The sequence below is a fragment of the Eulemur rufifrons genome, chromosome 7 (genome assembly GCF_041146395.1).
Source record: "Eulemur rufifrons isolate Redbay chromosome 7, OSU_ERuf_1, whole genome shotgun sequence".
Taxonomy (NCBI): domain Eukaryota; kingdom Metazoa; phylum Chordata; class Mammalia; order Primates; family Lemuridae; genus Eulemur; species Eulemur rufifrons.
In genome coordinates this window covers 218,218,443-218,240,962 of record NC_090989.1, presented here as the reverse complement: position 1 = coordinate 218,240,962, position 22,520 = coordinate 218,218,443, and the positions used below count along the sequence as shown (strand labels likewise).

General features: G+C 39.7%; 1 protein-coding gene across 1 annotated transcript in view; it reads left to right on the top strand.

Moving 5' to 3' along the window:
* Positions 1-14,630, top strand: part of RORB (RAR related orphan receptor B) — a 53,894-nt gene extending 39,264 nt beyond the window's left edge. Inside the window, exons 9-10 of the mRNA XM_069472116.1 lie at positions 840-952; positions 14,475-14,630. Of these exons, the coding sequence (XP_069328217.1) occupies positions 840-952; positions 14,475-14,630 (269 nt within the window). The remainder of the gene's footprint in view (positions 1-839; positions 953-14,474) is intronic.
* Positions 14,631-22,520: the final 7,890 nt, after the last annotated feature.

The window sequence follows — 22,520 nt, the reverse complement described above, 5'->3', positions numbered from 1 at the left end:
TCAGAAGGATCATGTCCAGGTTCTTTTCCATGAGTACTTGTTCAGTATTTGAAGATTTCAGGTGTCTCTTTATTGATGGTCCAACCTGAAGCATTGATGCTGGGCTGAATTTTGTCACCATGGTATATAAAGCTTCTAGAAAGAAAGGAAGGAAGGAAGTAGAGAGGGAAGGAGAGAAGGATGGAGGGAAGAGAAGCAGTCTGTGAGGTAGAAGGGAAGAAAGAAAAGGAACGAGGAAGAAAGGAGAGAAGGAAAGAATGAAGGAAGGGAGAGAGGGAGGGAAGGCGGGATTATCCTATCCACCATTTAAAAATTCAATATGGAAAACTAGGACTCAGGAGTAACTTTTTAAAATTGGTTCATGTTCATGCTACATAAATTATAACATAGCTTCAGCTTTATTATCTGATGGCAGAATAAGCTGAGAAAAGGAAAAAGGATCTTGAAACCAAAAATATTCCTATATAATAGACTTTCTTCACTTATATAATTCACTTTCTTCATAAATTGCAAACTTCTGCTTTGAAAGAAAATCTAAGCATATGTCCAAAGAAAGAATGAGAGATGTAAATTGTCATAGACAATAAGAAACAGGGAAGGGGTTTGTTTAAACCATTGTGTCCTTTCCTCCAAATTGACTTCCTATGTCATTATATTATGTATTGCTGGCATCATGGTATTGCTTATATTTATGTTTTACACAAATAATGACATATCTTCAAAAGCAATTTAGAACCAAGTAATTTGAAGTGGGTCTGAAACTCAGCACTGACACTTGTTGGTAAAATAAAACAGCTTATGTTCTCTCCCCTTCTTACCTATTTCTTTTCCTTTCTCAGACCGAGCCTGGCTGATAGAACCAAGGAAAGTCCAGAAGCTTCAGGAAAAAATATATTTTGCACTTCAACACGTGATTCAGAAGAATCACCTGGATGATGAGACCTTGGCAAAGGTAGGTCTTCAGATCACAGAACCACTACCATCAAGAGGGGGCTGGGGGCAAAAGGGGCCTGGTTAGGCACCAAGGGAAATTTCTCAGGAGCAACCATTTCTGAAACTTGCCAAAGGCTCCATAGATTTTGAGGGGTGTCTTTTAAGAGAGAGACTAGTTAAACTATAACAGAGAGAAGAATGGCTGTCTTAGAGAAGGGTGATAATGACAGATATGAACCTAAGGTTCAGGAAGACAAATCAAAGGTGGGTGTTTCATGAGAAGAACAAAAACTTGGAGCAAGGAAACAAGCTTTCAAAATTTCATATGCAAAAAAAGAGAAGACTCTGTGCAGGTTCGGGACTTAGGTCCGGGCAAAAGTTAAGAGTGGGTAGGTATTTATTCAAAATAAGGAAGAACCATCAAATGATGAGAATTGTTGAACAGATGGGTGGACTGCTGCATGTCCACCAGTGCTCTCTGTCACTGGTTGGATTCTAGTAGATACTGCCTGGTCGCCTCCCCCCCCCCCCTCCCCGCTGTGTTATGAATTGGTAGTCCTACCCAGAGTGGAAGAATAGACTGATGACTTGTAAATTTCCCTCCAATGCTAATCTCTTCATGCAGGACTTGCCTCGAGGTTCTTCCAAAATGGTGAAGTATCCCATGGGCAAATGCATCTGGATTCAGCTTAATTAAGAATCATGATCTTTAAGAAGAGTATTAAGAAATATTGTTTACCAAAGTAAAATAAGCACAAAAGGAAGAAGTAATTTTCAATGATTGATATTCCACATTATTTTATATCTTAAGAACTAGAATTTTTTAGAGGGTAAGAAACTAGGAAATTGAAGTTATTCTGGGATAAAGATGATAGGAATCCTACTCTTTGTATTTTTATCATTAAAACCTTCCCACTCTGCCCTTGAAGTTCTTTATTTTAAAAAGGGGGGAGGGTAAAGACTCTATTTGAAGACACCATCAGATTTTACTTTGCACATACAGAGCACTGCTATAAAAAACCCCCATGAGTTAAATATGCTGCTTCATTATGGTAACATTTTGTTAAAATTAACGCATCACTAGGAAGAACATTTCCACACCGTGGAGCGATAGTTCTGTTTGACATAACTTTTCACTTATTGTGTGGTCAAGGACAGATCACCTGCTCTGTGCACCTCAGTTTTCTCCCAGTCAAGAACAGAACTTCAACATGCTTTCAGATTCACTGGGCAGAAAAGATGGTAATGTGAACATATGCATGTGTCTCTATACTTGCTTGGTAGCTTATGTGCATAAATACATCTGGCTAATTCACATGGAGGGATGTTTCTTGCATTTGGGATCTCCCAAAATCTTTGGTCCCCATATTTGCCATCCTAAAATTAAGGTCTTAAAAAAAACAGAGTTAGGTGAAAGTTTTTGCTATTCTGGCTGGGGGAGTTATCTGCATGCCTGAAAACCATGGTCTCATCACCTATAAAATGAGGGATACAATTTCTTTTCCTGTACAGGTGTGTTGTGAGGTTCAAATGAGATATACATTGCATAAATTCTAACACACTGTGAAATTGTGATTATTACTCCTTTGACAGGGTAAGATGTTTATGCTTACACTCCTTTCTGCTTCTCAATGTTCTGGTGGTGATTTGAGAAATTTCAGGTAGAAAGAAGACAGAGAAATTGAAGAATGAAATGTATTTGATGGCAAGGGAAAAAAATTGCAACAATGACTATAGATCAGTTTAACTTCCCTTTCTCCCTGTTTAGTGGGGAAAAGTACACAATTCAATTCCCTCTTATAGAGAGGTAATGTTGCAAAGCTGAGAATGCATTAGAAGATTATTTCTTGTATCAAATACACTGGAGCCAGATGACAAAGCATGGCTTCCAAGGCCATGTGTAGATGTTGGGTTTTTGTGTGGACCCTTTCTTGTAACAGTCATCACTTTAACAGGATGTTAATCTGAACAAGTGTGGACTGACCATGAAACCAAGTGAGAACTGGATTCTCGCTTATCCCAGCTCTGAACTCTGTGGCTTCGGATAAGTCACTTGTCTGAGTCTCACACTCACGAACTGTCAAGTGTTGGAGGAGGTGGGAGTGTTGAGTGAGATCCTTTAGCTCCTGACTGCTTTAACACTCTGAGCGCCACTGGTGTATAGGACACCCTTTCACCGAATTCCCCAGAAGGAATAGTTTTATTTAAATGCAAGAGAAACTGTTTCACTCCACCACAGATTCTTCTCATCTTTTCAGAAATGCTCCTTGTGCCTTCGTAATCATGGAGGTCTTCTGCCTCTATAATTCCTCTAAAACAGTGATGGTCATTCTTAATATTTGTTATTCATAGAACTCTTGGGGAATCCAGTAAACATTATGAAACCTATCTCTAGAAAAATGTACACATACCCAAAACATTGTGTTCAAATCCAGAGGCTCAGGTTAAATCTCCCGTAGTGGCAGGCGTGGGGGATACACCTGCCTTCTGTGTATTGAACAAAAGACTATTTCTACCACCGACCAGTTCAACCCTGAGCAGGTGCCACAGACATCAGGTTAGAGGTAGAGGATCATACACAGTCATCGAACTTCCTCCTAAAAGAGCAATCTCCAACACACTTTCTCCACGTCCACTTCCTGAAATTAAAGTTCAGGTAGCAGTGCCTTCTACTTTTGGCCAAACTTTAACCTAGGGAAGGAGGGATTCTGTGTCCATTAACTAGAAGATTTCAATCCCTATATATTAATCTGGTTTTTGATTTGGGGAGGGGATGGTTAGGAAAAAAAAAAAAAACCTTTTAAAGACTCTAGTTTTCTTTTCTCATCAATATAATGAGGCATATTTACAACATATTTACAATAAATCCTCAGTTTTATTATATAATAAACTTGCTACTTGAGTGACCTGGACACATGACTTAAACTCTCTGTACCTCAGTCCTCATTTATACAATGTGACTACAGATAGTACCAATGTCATACCAATAACCTCAAAATATGGTTATTTTGAGGACTAAATGAGATAAAATATAAGTAAGCTGCCCAGTCCATAACAGGTAATATGTAGGTGCTATTGTAGTTGTTGTTGATAGAAGAAATTTTATTTCAGCAGGGAAATTTTCATCCAAGAGATAGTATATCTGAGCTAATCACTGGTGGATGAAAACTATTTCAAGAGAAGGAAGTTGGGAGGTGGGAGATGTGCAGGATGGCATTCCAAGTGCTGGGGGCAACGATATGGAGGAAGGAAAGCATAAGGTATATTCAGGCTATAAATAATAGTTAGATTTGGCTGGAACCTGGATTTGAGAAGCCAGGAAATGAGATAACACTGGTCACTTTCACTAAAACTCATGAAAAAATACATACATATATATTTAAAATAAATATACATATATATTTTTAAGCCCCATATGACTAGAGGAGGCAGCCCATCTGTTCCCTGGGCTTCACTTTTCTTGTCTGGGAAATGAGTAGGTTGGACTGCATGGTCTTTGAGGTCTCTTCAGTGTGATATTCTTTGACTCCCAAAAGAAGAAAAACAAAGATTCCTCTGGACGTCTTCTCTTGCCCTGCTGTGCTCAGTCCAGCGCGACTGTTTTAAGTACTCTTTCGATGTTTTACCATTACAATAAGTGAAGAAAAAGACTGATGTTGCCAAGTCTTGCGGATCTGAATTAGTTCTCTGTGCACTATGGTCATTTAGCCTAGGATGATATTCCAGCCTCAAAGCTGCAAAACATACGGTGTTTGCAAAGCCTGGGTTCAGAGTCAGCGTTCCCGTCAGGCTCCCAGGAGGAGATTCACCACCTTGGGCTCTGGGGGCTGCTGTGACTCACACTGGGAGGTTTACTTCCCGGGTGAAGGACGCTGTGAAGATTGGGAGCCTGTGAAGCGATTTTTCCACTCAGTGGAGAACAGCAGGACCACTGCTGGGGAAGGAGAAATGCAGGAGATAAGGCAGTGAGTGTTTGGACTGGAAGGAACACTGTTGACGCTTCTATTCTCGGGCTTCCTCTGTTAAAGTCACTAGATCTGCCTTTCGTGTTGCCCTGACCCTAGGGGCAGAAGATGGAGGAGAAGGAGGGTCCAATCCAGCTGGGGCCAGGCTGTGGCAGTGTACTCACAGCCAAGGGCAAAGCTCGGATCTATGTACTTTGCTCATCTTGCCCTCAGGTGCACGTTTCCAGCCCTTTCCTAAATGCAGCCTCCGGGTCAGGCTGGTCGCTGGAGCCTTGTTTGATGTTGGCCACCCCCAATCCAGCTCCTCCTTTTGTGCCTCCTGGGTAATTAGCATTATGAAATATTGTTAGATAGCATATTTATTTTTTCCCAGCACTCCTGCAAATAGACACAACACTCCTAGAGATGTGTTCTTGCTCAAAGCTGTCTTGAAAAGTTTGAAAATAGCAAACTCTCTAACAATACATATATGTAACAGGAAGGCATGGAGAACTCCTGGTATACCTCAGAGGCAAAGCCCACTCCACATGCAGGCTTACAGGGAATGTTGTTTCTTATTTTGCCACAACTGTAACAGTTCGTGAGTACCAGGCCCTCAGTTCACTTCTCAAAACATGTTCAACGTTGAATACTTGTGCCTTGCTGTGTGCTATCCATGCTGGCTTTCCAGGAATCATGGACCTCACCACACTTCTGTTCTATGCTGACAAACTCTTTCTAATTCTTCTAGGATGTGGAGGAGTCTATAGTTATTTTGTGGAAGGTCAGAATGTCACTCCTGTCTTTCCTCTTATTCCTGGCTGGCCAGAGCATTACAACCTGTCCCCTGCAGGGCTTTCTCTTTTCCAGTCAGTCTTCCCAAGCTCTTGCTGAGCAGGATGAAGTCCGGACAACACCCCTTCATCCACAAGGCAGTACTGGAGTCTAAGGTTATGCCATGTTATTGGAAATGCAGTGGCAATCGATCTAAGGTTAGTGTGGGAAGAGAGCATCCTGGCCAAGAAGAATGACTGAACCATGTGGTGACAAACCTGTTCCTTTAAGTTTCATCTTTTTAGAGCTTTTGCTTAATTCACTGCCATGGACAAGTGGGCCTCAGAGGAGGCACATCCTCCCTTTCACAGCACAGCCCCAGAGTAAACACTAGACCTTTCTCCAGGTCCCCCACAGGACCCCTGAGAAGAAGCTGGACTTTTTAAAACGGTATAATCCATACAGGATCCATAGAGTCTCCTCTGACATAGAGGAGATTGACCTAAATCCAAATAATCAGGTTTGAAAGGTCCAGCCTTCCCCAGCACACACCCATCATATTTTAATGTGGCCTCAGCGAGATGAAGGAGGGGCCCTCCCTTCATTTCTTGACTTCTGGCCTACTTTGCCATGGGCAGCACTACCTTGAACACTACCTTTAGGCCTATATACAACAATTTCAAAGACTTAGTGTGAAAAAAAAGAACCTCAAATACCTCATTTATACTTTTTATGATTATATGTTGAAATAATATTTTAGGTATTTTGAGTTACATGAAATTTATTATAAAATTAATTTTACCTGTTCTTTTTTTCTTTTTCTAATGTGGCTACTAGAAATTTTTAGATTACATCTGTAGCCCACATTATATTTCGATTGGGCATCACTGATCTAGATTCCTTTAGGTTCAGATAAGAGGGAGATTCACCTCTCCTGCCTACTTCAGACACGGCCTCTCATTTCCATGATTCTGTCTGAGCAAAAACCCCTTCTCTAGGGGAGGGTCCTGAGCATTCCATTCACCTTCCAGGTGAGACGCTATCTTGACTATGAAACCTTAACTCTGCAGGATATAAGGCACTATCTGAATACAACATCATAGCCACAGCTTTCATGCTGCAAAAGAAACACTGACATGGAAATAGGGTGAAGTAGGAAGTTTATATGAGACTCATTATTTCTATTCACTCAACAAATATTTATTGCAGGTCAAATGTGCAAGATGTGTAAACTTATGAGATATAAGTTCACATGCTGTGGATGAAACAACCAAGTGCCTCAATGACTGCAATGAAAAGTGGTGCAGGATCAGAATCACGTGACTGATAAAAGGATTGGTGACAGTTAGGAGGGCTTGAGCATTGGCTGTGTGCCAGGCACTGTGCTGATAGAGTCTAAATAGATTGGCATTTATTTCTCAAAACTACACTCTCTTTACTTCCCTTTACAAAAGAGAAAGTTGAAACTTCAAGTGATTATGTATCTGGCCCAAGGTTAATCAACTTGCAAGGGGAGGGAGCCAGAATTTGAACCTAATTAAGCCAATTCCAGTGCCTGAACTCTTAATTTTGGGGCAACTACTCCTAAATATCTGAGAGTCTCAGAAAGAAGCTCTTTTACTCAGACATCTGCACCTTCCCAGGGAGAACTGCGATAGAACGATCTGGGAAAAATACATACCAGTAGGTTCACTAACTTCTTAATTCCTATAGCTGTTTCTAGCATAAAGATAACAAAACTGTATCCTTAACATGAGAGGGAAGCTTGTCTTTCCACTATAGCAATATCAAGTTACTAAATAAAAGCTTAAAAGTTGGAAGGCTTAAAGAACTTTATTTGCCATACTGATAATTGAGATTTTACTTGAAAGAAACCATTTCTGGCCACTCTCACATTAGTAGTACTATTATTATACACATTTAGAAAAAACAGCCACGTTGTTTGCAGATGGAATCTATGGAGCAAACATTCACTGAGAGATCAATGAAAACTGCAAAAGGTCGTTTACATTGATTTTTACTGAGTTCTCAATGAGATCAAAATAGACTACACTATGATTAATGATGGAATGTTTATGCCTCAAGCTTGCTTATTCTTCTTGCAAGACACTAGGTCTTATATTAGCATTCTAGCAGGTGGGACTTGGGATTTGGATTCAATTTCATCTTGAACAGCACAGTCTGTCTACTGAGAACTTGAGGACCCCCCACCTAGATGATGTGCCTTGTGGTCTCAGCCTCCCCATTCCGTTTTTTCTTTAGTTAGAAATTTGCTTTATACTTTAAAATGTCTATGCTTTTTTAAAGTATAACACACATAGTGAGACGTTCTTGAGTCCTAAGTGTATAGCTCAGTGACTTATCACAACGTTAACCTACCTGTGTAACCACGGCAGAGGTAAAACCAGCTTCTCCAAAGCCCCCCTCAGGCTTCCTCCAGAAAGTAAATAGACTTTAAAATAATGCAAGAATAGGCAAAATTGTAGAAAACAGTTCCACAGATCCCCCAAGTTTTTAAATTTTAAATCTAGACTCAAGAAACATAGCTCTCTCCTGGGATAGTTTTCTCCTTCAACCTACATTTAGTAGGAATAGGTGCTGTGTGCCAAGTGCAAGGAGAGAATGGTGAATGACACATGGCAGTTTCCTTGAGGAACTCCCATGAGCAGCCAGATTATTTCAATCTATTTTGGCTATTTATAGTTTGCTGGTGTACACTATAGGTCCAAGATCCAGAAATTCCAAGGGTTGTCCATCAGATTAATGGTCTGTAAATGAGAAGAGAGGCTTTGATATGACTCCTCACTTATCAAATTTCAAGTTGATGTATTCATTAGGATTCTTTGGTTACAAGTAACAGGAACCAACTCCAACTAACTTAAGCCAAGAAAATAAAAATAAAATAATAGATATCTCATAGAACCCAAGGTCAAAAATTCAGCCACCATTCAGGAGGTACTGGAACAAGGAACTGGGAAGCCTTTAGAATTCTCCATCTTACATGTTTATCTCTGTACAGGTATCTACTTTATTCTTCTCCCTTTCTGAATACCAGTTTTCTCTACTTCCCTGGTCCTCATGATGAAATATAGCAAGCTCTTAGCTCCTTAGGTTACTTGTAGTTTCTGCTACATTTAGAAGATAACTTGCTGGCTCTCAGTCTGATTGCAAATTCCAGCCCCAGCTGGGTCAAGTGTCCACTTCCACTTTAGCCAGCCAGGCCCGGGGTAGAAAGAACATGCACAACAACATGGATGCCAAGAACGGGACGGGAATGGGGAGCAGAGGACTTATGACCTGGAAAGATATCTCAGAATCACAGTTATTATTCTACTCCAGGTGTCTAGGTTTGGTTCAACAAAAACCAAACAAAGAAAATTGAATGGACATGTGAAAGGATGTGTTCAGCCTTACTTTATGCACCTTGCTCTTGTCAGTGCCCCTGAAGTTTCTTCCAATTTGATCAAACCATTGCCGGCTTCCTGCTTCAGGTTGGAGGGCATCTTGATGGCCTGGAAGCCCACATGAACAAGATCACTGGTTCTGCCCTCTGCGTGTTCCATTTTCCCAACATCAAATGTACCAGTTATAATATTGTGAATTTTCTCATAAAATCGCCCTCTGGAGAGAAGTATAGGATTATTATCTCTTCTCAAACAGCTGCTTTTTCTTTTTGTAGACCCCTGTAGGTATAAGCTAAAGCTTCCTTCTTATAAGAAATGCTTGTCATAAGAAAGGGATGAGTGTGAAAATGCCTTTTTATAGACCCTCTGTCTACTTCTGCCATGGGGATTATTTAAACATGAAGGAATTTCATGATGATTTAAAATTGACTACCCCCTCCATCTCCAAGTGCTTCTGGATCACCTCCCCAGCTGTTTAAAAAGTTGTTGAGCCATTAACTGCTGCTGAGGCTGCTCTGAGCTCCCTTTGAAATGGGGGTCCCCTGGCTGCAGTGCATAATATTAATGAGCAGTAAGTGACTGCCTGCTGCTTCCACCACCAGGCCCTTCTGGGCTCTGACAAGCGCTGCCGCTGCCTCCGCAAGGCCTCCTGGCCCACCACGCCTCTGGAGTGATGGATACCCCTGCCAGCACTTCTGTTTCCTCAGCTGATTGGTGTCTTGCAATCGGCCTCTTCTGTGAGCGTAGAGGCTGGGGAAGCTCTTTGCCTTTCTCGGTGCTGTTTGCTCAAGTGTTCTCCTTGCCCTTTAACAAAAAGCAATTCTCAGCATTCGGCCCATTCTACAGATGAACAACAGGGACTGGATCCAAATCCAGAAAAGAGGGCAGAACTGGGCCCTGAGCCAGACTCTTGTTTAACCCCAATTTTTGGCAGGAAAGGAGCAAGGGTCCTTATTCACTTTCCAAAATCAGACACCTAGTTGAATATTGCCAGCACAAATGAGCAACTATAGAAGGGTTTCAGTCATCCTCATATACATTTAATTTCCACACCACCTCTTCACTAAAGGAGCAGAGAGAAGCTGGGTGTGGTAGTGCACACCTGTAGTTTCAGCTACTTACTAGGTTAAAGTGAGAGGATCACTTAAACCCAGGAGTTCAAGACCAGCCTGGGCAACACAGTAAGCCCTTGTCTCTAAAAAAGGCAAACAAATTAAAAAGCAGAGAGGTGCTTCAAGAATTGTAGTACATTGGATTCTACTTTATGAATCACAGTTAATAAAACGTGCAACTAGAGCTGGGCACGGTGGCTCACGCCTGTAACCCTAGGGGAGGCCAAAGTGGGAGGATCGCTTGATCTCAGGAATTTGAGACCAGCCTAAGCAAGAGCAAAACCCGTCTCTACTGAAAATAGAAAAAATTAGCTGGGCATTTTGGCACGTGCCTGTAGTCCCAGCTTCTCAGGAGGCTGAGGCAGGAGGATCGCTTGACAAGCCCAGGAGTTTGAGGTTGCTGTGAGCTAGGTTGACACCATGGCACTGTAGCCTGGGCAACAGAATAAGATTCTTTGTCTCAAAAAAAAAAAAAGCAACTTACTTGAACTGCTACAGGAAAATGGAAAGTAATATGATTATTCTCTTGCCATTTTATTTTTTTTTACCAATAGAGATATTTATTTAGTAATGTTTAAATGTGACAAACAGTGATATCATTAAAACAGGACTTTTTTTTTACTTCATCATATTAGGGGGATACAAATGTTTGTGTTACATGGATATCTTGTGTTACATGGATAGCTTAGGTCGGGGGTGCCTTGCCATTTTAATAAAAGTAAACGGCTGATTTTCCCATGTAGATATGTAATATACAGAAACACTTTTGGTGCTTGGTTAAGAGCTAAGCTGGTTTCCTGCCCTGTTTGTCATTTGATTGAAAAATGTGGCCTTGACTCCTTCTCTGCTTGAAGGAAGCATTATGTGGGAATGGAAGCATGACAGCTACCACGTATGTCACCACTGTGTGCCAGGCACCACTGTCAAAAAATTGATGTTGACTCATTTAATCCTCACAACGTCCCTCTGAGGCAGGGACTGTTATCATCACCATTTGATGGATAAGGAAACTGAGCAGCTATGCGACTTGCCCAGGGATCACATAGCTGTGAAGGGCAGAGCTAGGATTCAAGCCCAGGCAGCTTGCCTCCAAAACCATGTTCTTTATCAACAGGCCAGTCCTCTCTATGTACCACTTGTGTGTCCCAGGGAACTCAGGAATCCTTTAGTTGTCCTTCACCAAACTAAGAGAACTAAGCAAGCGACAACCTCCCTCTCTAGATAGGAGAACTTCCTTGTCTGCTTCCTGAAAAGGAGGTCACTTTACATTCTGCTCATGAGACTGTTCCAAAAACAATATAGAACTTACTTTTCACCTGTGCAAGCCAGCTGTAAATTTATAAAACTTGAACGTCTGAAGTAGTATTTCTTAAAGTCTATCCCATCGACGCACTATATCAGTATCTGCAGGGGATGTTTGTTTCAAACTTGGAGTGTGAGCTTCACCCAGACTTACTGACACTGAAACCCTAGGAGTAGGTCCCAGTAATCTGCATTTTTAGGAGACCCCTCATTGACTCTTACAAACACTAAAGATTGACGATCATGGAGTTGCATCTGGAAGTTTCAGGAGCTCTGCACATCATCAACTCAACTGAAGATGATTGTAGAAAGCTTTCAAAGCCTCTCTGCATTCAACAGCTATTTCAGGGAGAATTGTCATGTGCAAGAAGTGTTCCTAAATTGTTGTAGTCTCCTTCTGTGTGAGCCAGCTGGTTAAGAGAGCCTGAATAACTTCCCAAGGGATTCCAGTTAAGTGGACACTTGTACACTCTGTACCTATGAAAATATAGAAAAGACAGTTTTTCACCCTGGACCCAAAGTGAGTCTTTCAGAATGGAATTCTGATCATCTTTCTTTCTTTTTTTTTTTTTTTGGATAAAACCCTTCCAAAGACCATAACGTGGAACATGAGGGCTTATATAATCTGGCCATGAACGTGTCTCCAGCATCATCCTTACCATGACTCCAATAACCCCGAACTGCCTTCGGCTCTTCCAGTGCACCAAGTACTGCAGCATCTTTGCATGTGATCCTGGGCTCTATTATGTATCCTCCGCCCCAGCACCTCGTTAGCTCTCATTCTTCCACCAGCTCTAAGCTTCAGCGTCACTTTTTCAGGGAAGCCTTCCTAGGCCTGCCTCGAGAAGTCAGGGCATTCTCTTATCTACCACTTCTCCCCCGACCGTTCTTCCAAGGCACTCACCATAGCTCACCAGAGCTTTTCAGTCTGTTTTTGACCGTGGCAGCTTTATTCCCACCTGTCTCTTCAAATTATTTGGTTCTACAAATAAGAACCATAACTGTTCTGTGCATTCTGATGTCAAGCAGAGAGCAGGCATGCACTTCACTGTTGTGGAGTATCATGAAAAAAAATTTAATTCATAATGTTGGAGAGAAGGTTTTGATTCTCAGTTGTCTAACATCCACTCTATATGACAAAGATTCCACATTTTCCATTTCTATACCTGTCTGTAAATAGCAGTGGAGGTGGCTGGGTTGGAAAGTCTGACACCCAAAACTGCTTGGGGTAGTCTAGATTCCTTTAATGAATGTGTCAACAGCTCTAATCCTGATGCTATTTTTAAATTGCTCATAGTGTGGTTATATAGTCATTAGCTGATAAAAGGAAAGTTAATGAAAGATTGGAAATTTCTGATTTTGAAAAACCACAAAGTAACTAATTATCTATTTCCTCTTTTACTTCAAAGACTGAAGTGGATTCTTGTTGTTGAACAGGGTAGGGAGCACGATGAGCTTAATTGGTGATGAGATGGGTTTTATTTAATCATATTTTATCATCACTTTCAAGTGTATCTTTAGTCAGCTATATGAACTATCATGCTTATCTTTTGTACGAGTGTTCTCTATACAAGAACATATTTCTCACAGTAATTTGATAATGATGACATTTGTTTAAGGTAATTTTGACACTAAATGATGTAGTCAAAGTATTCCTGAACTATAAGTATGTTAAAAGCTGGAATTGTTCATCTCCTTAAACCTCTATGGCATTTAGCAAACTATGGACATTTTAACACATTAACTGCCATATGTGCTGTATTTAACTTGTGCTAGTTTTGAGCCCGGGGCCTCGTGAAGCGTATGTAACTCACACGTCTCTTTACCCTGGGAGCCGTGTGGTGTGCAGGCAACTCCATGCTGTAGCATACATGTCACGTGATGGGTGGCCCCCTGGGCAAAACCCTGCAGTTGAGTCACGAAAATCTTACTTGTTGATGTTCTCATTGTTACAATTAATGTTGACAATTTAATTGCATACAACTCACGACAGAATACAAATAACAAATTTTTCATTAAATTAGAAAGGATTGTTTTGTTTTGGAAGTTTTTATTCTATTTTCGTAATAAAACACCATGTCCCCAAGGAAAAAAACTTTTTTTTCTAGTGTAGCAGTTAATGTGTTACATTATTATAAAACACTGCCTTCTGGGTATTTTAACTCAAAAAATTATATCCTACATGATACACATATATCAAAACCTAGCAATTATAAGTGGATATTCTCCTACTCATTTTTAAAGCAACTCCCTAAAGAAGCTAAGTGCCAGTGACCTCTCACATTTTCTGTTGATTAAACATAGGTTTCATGTTATGGAATACAACGGAAAGGGATTAGAGAGACACAGTGGGTTTAGTGAGTTTGAGAGCCAAGCAGTCTATATCATTGTGGATCATACCTGGTGCAGTTTAGGTTATATGTTCCTAACATTGTTCCCTTCCAAACCAAAAAATCTAATATTCAAGTCACAAAAATCTGTGGGAAATGATGGATACTAATAAAGTTAGCTAACATTTATGCTTCACGCCTACAGTATTTTTAACACTTATAGGAATTACGTCACCCGGTGCACACAGCAACCCAATGAAGTCGGTCTTATTACTAAGCCCATTTCATAAACGAGCAAACTGAGATATAGAGTACGTCACAGCCGCACCATCATTAAGCTATTTTGGAACTCAGACAGCCTGCCTACAGAGCACCCACTTGTAACTATTAAACTAGACTACCTCCCATACATAATTTATTTAAGAACAATGAATCAGGAAGCTTGGTCCTGCTTGCTTTCTTTCTCTTTATTTTTCCTCTTGGAGATGACGTTGGGGGGTATATTTTGTTTTGTTTTGTTCTAAAAGAGAAACTGAAAGTGAACCTTCTTTCTTTCTGAACATCTTTTGCCAAAGCCACTTACCTTCATCTGGGGCCAGAAAGGACACTGATTCTGAAGACAGAGCACTAATGAGCTTCCCTCTTTGTCTCCCTCCCTGTCTCTCCATTTTGCAGTTAATAGCCAAGATACCAACCATCACAGCAGTTTGCAACTTGCACGGGGAGAAGCTGCAGGTATTTAAGCAATCTCATCCAGACATAGTGAATACACTGTTTCCTCCGTTATACAAGGAGCTCTTTAATCCTGACTGTGCCACCGTCTGCAAATGAAGGGGACGAGAGAACTATCTCATAGTCATGGAATGCATCACCATTAAGACAAAAGCAATGTGTTCATGAAGACTTAAGGAAAATGTCACTACTGCAACATTAGGAATGTCCTGCACTTAATAGAATTATTTTTCACCGCTACAGTTTGAAGAATGTAAATATGCACCTGAGTGGGGCTCTTTTATTTGTTTGTTTGTTTTTGAAATGACCATAAATATACAAATATAGGACACTGGGTGTTATCCTTTTTTTTATTTTTTCGGGTATGTTTTGGGAGACAACTGTTTATAGAATTTTATTGTAGATATATACGAGAACAGAGCGGTACTTTACATGATTACTTTTCCTGTTGATTGTTCAAATATAATTTAAGAAAATTCCACTGAATAGGCTTACCTATTTCTATGTTTTTAGATAGTTGATGCATGTGTAAATTTGTAGCTGTCTTGGGAAGTACTGTGCATGTATGTAATAAGTATATAATATGGGAGATATTATATATGACTATTACTTATACATGCACATGCACTGTGGCTTAAATACCATACCTACTAGCAACGGAGGTTCAGTCAGGCTCTCTCATATTATTTACCTTCTGTGTTACATGTTACCTTTATGTTAGACAATCAGGATTTTATTTTCCCAGCCAGAGTTTTCATCTCTAGTCAACAGCAGGATGGTACCAATTCAGAAATAACCCTACAAAGGAATAACTATAATGCACGGCCTCTGTGTAAACTCTATTTCTGTCAGTGACATCAAAGCCTTGTCAAGATGGTACATCATGCGGGGGGGAAGTATTTGTAGCCATTTTCCTGTTTCAAGAATTAGGCCACAGATAATATTGTAAGGTCCGTGACTTTTTTGACCAAACAATAGGTATTTCCTATTTTTCACCAGAACATATAAAATACTTTTTTCCTTTGGATTTCCAACTATGAAAAAAACTTGATTTTGGTGCTTATTGTGTCTTCAGCTGAAAAATATAGTCTGTGGATTATGACCACCAGCAATTTTTTCTAGAAAAATTAAAGTAAGGGAGCAGATCAGAAGCCAGGGTCCCAATGCCATTTCATGTAAACATTTTCTCTCTAATCATTTTTTTGGCAAAGAAGAGGTAGATAGAGAAGATACAAAGTAAATAGTAATTCTTTATATTTCTTCTCTTTAGTACATTTGTTATAAAAAGTGATAATAAAGGGGAAGGGAGGACTTTTTATGTCTTCTAGTCTGGGGCCTCTAATTTGTTTTTTTAACTCCAAAGTGCTATATTATAAAATGATAGCAAAAATTTAACAGACAAGAAAAAAAAAATCTGTATTATTCTATGGAACTAATATTTCCCAAAGTCAAAACTAATTCCTATGCAGTTTGAAATTACATCAGCCATCTACCCTAGGATTGTTTTTTAGCAACTTTTAAAAGTACAGAATTACAAGGACAACATTGGGATCATAGATTTTAGACTGCCTTGTACAATTTCTCACTTCTCCACCAGCTATTATATCTCCACCTGCTCTCTGATAAAATTAATCATGAGAAAAGCATAAACTCCAAGGCTTTTATTCTGCCTGCATCCTGGAGCCCTTTGCCTTTGGTATTATCTGATCCAAAATAAGACTTTTTTTTTATGAAGAAGGAAGCTAGGGGAGAAGTTAGTGTGTAGGACAATGAAAATTATGATCTCTTGTAAGTATAGCCCAGCCACCAGTTCATAAAAACCTGTCCTTCTCTCCTTGTCAAATACATGCACACACACACACCTGCTTTGTAAAGTTTCCATCAAGGGAAACTTTGATTTTTTTTTTTTTTCTTCTCTTATGCTCTCCTGAAGCTCATTGTTGAGAGCCATCTCCAAGATGCCTCAGAACTCCTGACTGATGATCAAAACAATAGTGTTAGTCTTTTCCTTTTAGAAAATGGAGATTTTTTTCTCACCTCATGATTGATGAATTCCAAACCAATGGGGAAAAACAAAAAGGCTTTAAAATAATGAATCTCTTTCTCAACTACTGTTATATTCAATTAATTTAACTACATTGAACCAAATTACCTTTGGTTCTAAGAAGACAGCTGTAGACTGCTTATTATGCTGCTACAGGGACTCAATTCTTTTTGGTGTAAATGTCACTCCTGCTAGCTCTTTGTATAAAGAATTAATTCCAAGAGTCATATTTCCTTCTAATGGAAAGATTACTTTACTGATTGCTAGGAAAACAGGGTAATGGAAGGCACTCAATTAAACCAAGCCATTTCCAAATGCAATGTATGTTTTATGATTGGCTTGCGATAGGCGATGCTTAATGTGTCTACTTGGTGTTTCCCTTTGAGCTTTGAACTTATGTCAAACTTTGTTTTCATTGTTCTGTTGGCCTAGTGTTTTCCATTGTCAGCCTGTAATTCCTGCTCAGTTGCAGAGGGAATCATTTGTTTCCTCCAATTTACCTTAGAGGATTTAAATTGGCTCAATTGATGAAGTGGCTGAGAATTTTTTCCTCCTTTGTCCCATGGGTGATGTAGGAAAAAGATTGTTCCCCACATTTGCCTGGGGAGGTACTGGTTTTGAATTTGTGTCGTTTCCACTAGTGCAAGCATTTCACTGGGACGACATGAACCTTTTGAAGCTCGGGGACAGGAAACAGAGCTGGTGACTGAACCAGAACAAAACAATGGAAACCAGTATATACTCAGCCCACTTCAGTTGAGAGAAGAGATTGAGAGTTGAGAGATTTCTAGTTTGGACCACAGTTGCCAAATCTCCTCTTAAAAGAGAATCGAGTCATGTTTGCAATGGTAGCAAAGCCTTAAAAGGCTGCCCTTTGAACATGTCCTAAAGCTATTATGCCTGTCCAGGTATTTTGAAATTTTGGTGAAAATAACTTTCTTTTTATGCAATCGCAGCACTTTGTCCCTTCCCCATGAGGACTAACAAATGTTCACAACACACTCATGATAAAATGTGCACGGAAGAAAAAAATTCATGATCTGTACTTTTCACTTCACGCTTCGTAATGACAATCACTGCTTGATGCAGATGTTGCACTGTATCCACTCAGGGATGTTTTCATTTGAGAAAAAAAAAGGTACATCAAGAGGGAGGAAAAAACTAAAAAACAGGAAAATGACAACAAAATATAAATGGGATAAATTATGCCAATGAGATAACCTCTCTGACAAGGCTTTCAGACCGAGAAGCAGTAACTTCATGTTGTAAACTGAATCTCCTTATATTTGGACTCGCTGAAAAGTTGCACATGAGTGAAGACAACTTAGCCTCATTTTCTAAAATCTGCTAAGAGCCAAATAATCCAGCTGCCCCATTCATAGGAGTATTATCCCTCAGCAAATCCAAGCTTCCTGTACAAATCCTGAGCAAGGAAAAGACAGAAATCTCACTGTCATTAGGTGAAATTGACAAGGAGGATGAAGCTGTGTGAATGCAAACTCCAATATATCTGTGATCTGTAAAGGAAAGGGAAATTTTGGAGGGCAAATCGGAGAAAAAGGGACTCCAAACCTAGTCTGACATCCCACATATACCCCTACTGTCCAGGACTCGGGTCATCTTTGCATCCTTTTTTCTGTGGCTCTTTTATCTCCAAAGACTGAAAGCTGAGGGTGGAGATGCATTCTACAAACAATACCCTTTCTAAATTTCCCTTGTTTTAATAACATCTTCAGGGCTGTGGGCTAAAGGACCTCTGAGTTGGTAAAAACGGAGAATAAAACCGTCTCTTGAGTGATTATATATCTTTGGCAGAATCTAAGAGACCCCGAAATCACAATGAACTCTGCATATTAACAAGATTGTCAGGGAGGCCTCAGTACATTTCCTGTCATAGCTGCCTTGTTCAACATGTAACTTTACAGCAGTCAAGCTAACTGTTTGTAGGAAACCATACAGATCAACTCATGCTCACTCTCTCTACGATGCTGTGTATACCAGGCTTGAATGCAAAAACAGTTCTTATGTCCCAAAGACAACCCAAAACTTAACAGCTTTTTTTCCCAAAAACATCAGTAAGATGCAAATAATGTCAGTGTTGTTCTATGTTCTTTCTTTCTGTTTATTACAGAAGCAAGGAAAATTTCTATTAGAAATTAGAAGAAATAATTTTTTCCTGGCTCTTTTTTCTTTATAAACCTTTATTTCCAATGAGGTACAACTGGCACTAAATTCAGGCCATGGACATCTGTCCCCTGATAGAACCACCATGCAATAGAACAACAATAACTTTAAAGTGTGCATTGGTAGTGAAACTTTGCTCAAAGTCCCCTATAGAAAGAAGAGGGAAAAGCCCCTCATTTGCATTAAACAAAGTACTGTTTGATATTCTGTTTCTAACTGCTGATATAAGCAGCAACTAGAGTAAAGGCCTGATGTGGGAAACTATGAGGATCTTTCAAAAAAGAGCTGACACTCTATTCCTTTTTGGGTCTCAGGAACAGAGTTAGATGTCTGCTTAAAGCAGGGGTTGAAAATTCCAAAGCCTAAAAGGGCCAGGGACTCAATACAAGTAAGTTGAACAGCCCAGTGGCAAGCTAGCTGGGAAATGTCCCATCTAAAAAGGGACATTCCCTATTCAGCTGAAGTTGAGTGTTGCTAGAGCTTCTAAATTGTATAAAATCTCTCAAGTTGTAAATGATGGCAGTTGATTCAGATCTTAGTACAGACCAAAATCCCTGGGCAGAAGAGGGCTCATAGGCCACTAGCTTGCAACTTCTGGTTTAAAGTAAAATCACATCTAGGGCCGTGTTCAGCTGAAACGGGTCTGGTCAGATTCAACCCTGGATGATACCAGAATGATATTAGTGTTTGGGGGAAGGGGGTAGAGGTCTGCCCTTGTGATATTCAATTTGGTTTCCATACTTGGACTATCACTACTAGAGGACATAGTAAGAGGTCAGTTTAAAAAAAAAAATGGAAACAATTCAATTTAATGATGGCTTATAAAAGACGCTTCAATTTGTCTTGCACAAACTCCCACCTTCATAGAGTCAGGGGGCCAGATTTCCTGCCACTTTTTTCTGAAAGTCAAATGCACAATTTTTATGCCTTGGGGTCTTCCCGTGTTTCATTAACAGTGTGACTTCAGTCCCCTGCAACGAGTTTTTGTTTTCCCTTAGTCATATGTGAAGGATTTATCCTATAGTCGTGATAATGCAGTCCTCCACTGTGCTGAAGTGCAGACCACGGATTCCTATGCAGCAGACGGGGGTTGTCTGTTTGTGCACTTTTTTCCTAAGCTGCTGAAATTCCTCTGAAGCGAATTGGCCATAGTCATCTTTGCCTCCTGCGCGACTGCATGGCCTCCAGTGGATCAGAGAAGGCAGCTCAGTGATTGATCTCACAGCCAAAAATAAAGCACAAGGGTTACCAGAATTGAATGAGCTCGGTTCAGGGAAGCGCAGGGTATCTGCACCCCGGCTGGGCAGCACTATCCTTGTATTCAACTCTACAGTTCTGGCTGTGGCTGGTGGCAAGCATTTGTCAGCCTCTGTCACAGCCATATGTAGACACACATTAGGTATGTCTGAAAAGCTACAAATCCCACATTGAAGCACAGTACCGTCTGCTTCATCTGATTAACACACACACACACAAGAAAGAAAAACTACACCCACAGAAAACTGAGTATGTATTGTAGAAATGTAGAGGAAAAATAAAAATATTTTTTCAAATGTAATTACTTTTAATATATGCTTGTGGAAGGTCTAATACAATGTATGCTGTCTCTGTAATTTTTGCTGTAAATAACTGGAGACAGTGAATACACTGATTTTTCTATGTCTCTGTTTAAGCATAAGACTTTGTAACAATTTTTTTAGAGGGGGAAAAAAAACAGCAAAGAGCAAATATGTACTTGCTTCCTTTCTGCGTGTTATATACCTCTCAGTTTTTAAATGGAAACTGAGTGTAACAGTTCAAGCATCTTGACGGGTCATTGGTGTTAAGTGTATGCTTCTTTTTGTAATACAACTGAGAAAGGGACAGGGCTGTCAATTAAATCTGCTCCAGAGAATTTGGATTGAAGATTGGCCTAAGACCTGCAAACTCCATCTAAACTAGACAATATGAAAAAAAGAAAGTTTAAAAAAAAAAAAAGTCAAAATATTGCCTGAGTTAAGTCATCTTTCCTTGTGGCAAATGGCTTTGTCCAAATCCTTTCTGCATGGACTAGCTTAAGGAAAACAAACTCCGCTTTCTGATGAACAAAATATTTTTATACACGTTTATTTCTTATGAATAACCTGAGGTCAGACCACACATTCGCTGAAGCCATAACTGACCTTCACCAAATAAAATGTTGTAAAGACCTGGGGGAGGGTTGGGGAGAGACTGAGAGGGAAGAAAATCTAAGGTGTCATGAGCTATAGCAACACAGGCAGGAGCAAGTCCATGAAACTGATGCTTTTCCTGCATCCCAAATATGACTTTAAAAGGCTAGTATTTTATGATGATTGATTTATAATAATAAAAAAAAGATATTTAGATTTAAATGAGACTTTCCAATATTTTTGAAATCCCTGACAATGCTTCCTTGCTTTTAGGATTGAGAGAAATGATTTTCGTATACTTCCAACATCCAGAGATTTAATGTTTTTACCTTAGCTCCAGCCTACACTTGCAAAGTGCAGAGCGACTCTAAGTCGTCCAGGTTGAAAGCTTGGGCTGTCTGGGGCTTGGCTGTCCCCACCAACCACTACTGCACCTGGCGCAGCAGCAGGGGAGGGGTACAGTTTGCATCTCATGAGCATGTACACCACTGTTGGCAACGCACAGACGTTGCATTGCCACAAGTCTGTAACATAAAAGTATTCACTCTAAAAAGCATAATTCTACTTTTTTAAAAGAATAACGCCTCTTATAGTCACCATTGATTTTTCTGGGCTTTAATTACATTATTACCATGTATTCTTATCGTCTTATAGAGGCAAAAGGCAAACTACAAATAAACCCAGTGACATATATAGTTTTAAAATCTACAATTTTCTGATCTCTCTCTCCTTGTTTAATATGTAAGACCTAATTTCTGTGTATGTGAGTAAAACAGCAGCCTGAGTCATTTAGGAAGTAAGCATTGAGTTTTTTTAAATTATAAATATAGTAGAATACAACAGCACTCCCTAACAATTAAAAAAGAGTTTTATATTACTTTAGAATGTAATAGATTTTTGTCCTTATTTTATGTCCTGTAAATTATTAGTTGAATACTGTTAGCATTCCCAGATAATGCACACATGATTTCTGAATGTTTTCTGTAAATGACAATCAATGTTTATGAAGTTCCCTCCTTTAATGCTGAACAAAATTAAAACAAGAAAAAGAAAAAAAAAGTCTTGCCTGATGGTTTTCTTTCTCCCCAGGGAACAAGGAAAGGGCGGAAAAGTTAGATAGATTTAGCTTTGAAAACATTGTCCGATGGGTTATCTTCAGACTTGTCCTTTTTCCAGTAAATAATAGGTAATTTTTTTTCTGGAAATTCTTGTGTGGACCTGGCCTGAGTTAGAAATGTTCATTGAGAAAAGCCCCAGGCTTCATTCTAGCCCAATAGCTTACCAAGTTGCAATTAAAATGAGAGTGACATCTCTCAAAGATAACAGCTCTCCTTTTCTGAGCACTTTCAGAAGAGGAAGCCCCAGCTAGCAGAGCTATAAGCAACTCCCCTGCAAACACTTTGTTGAAATAAGTTGCAGCAGATTTGAAATGGATGTGACAATCCCTACATCTGATGAAAGCTTTCAGATAATAATTAATGATTAAGTCTCTAAATCTGATTGTTTTTTTTTTTTTTAACAAAGCATCACCAAGCTGTTCCACTACCAAAATCAGTGCCCACCAACATATGAATGCTCTGAATCTTATTTGGAGCTGAAGTAGGAAGCAAT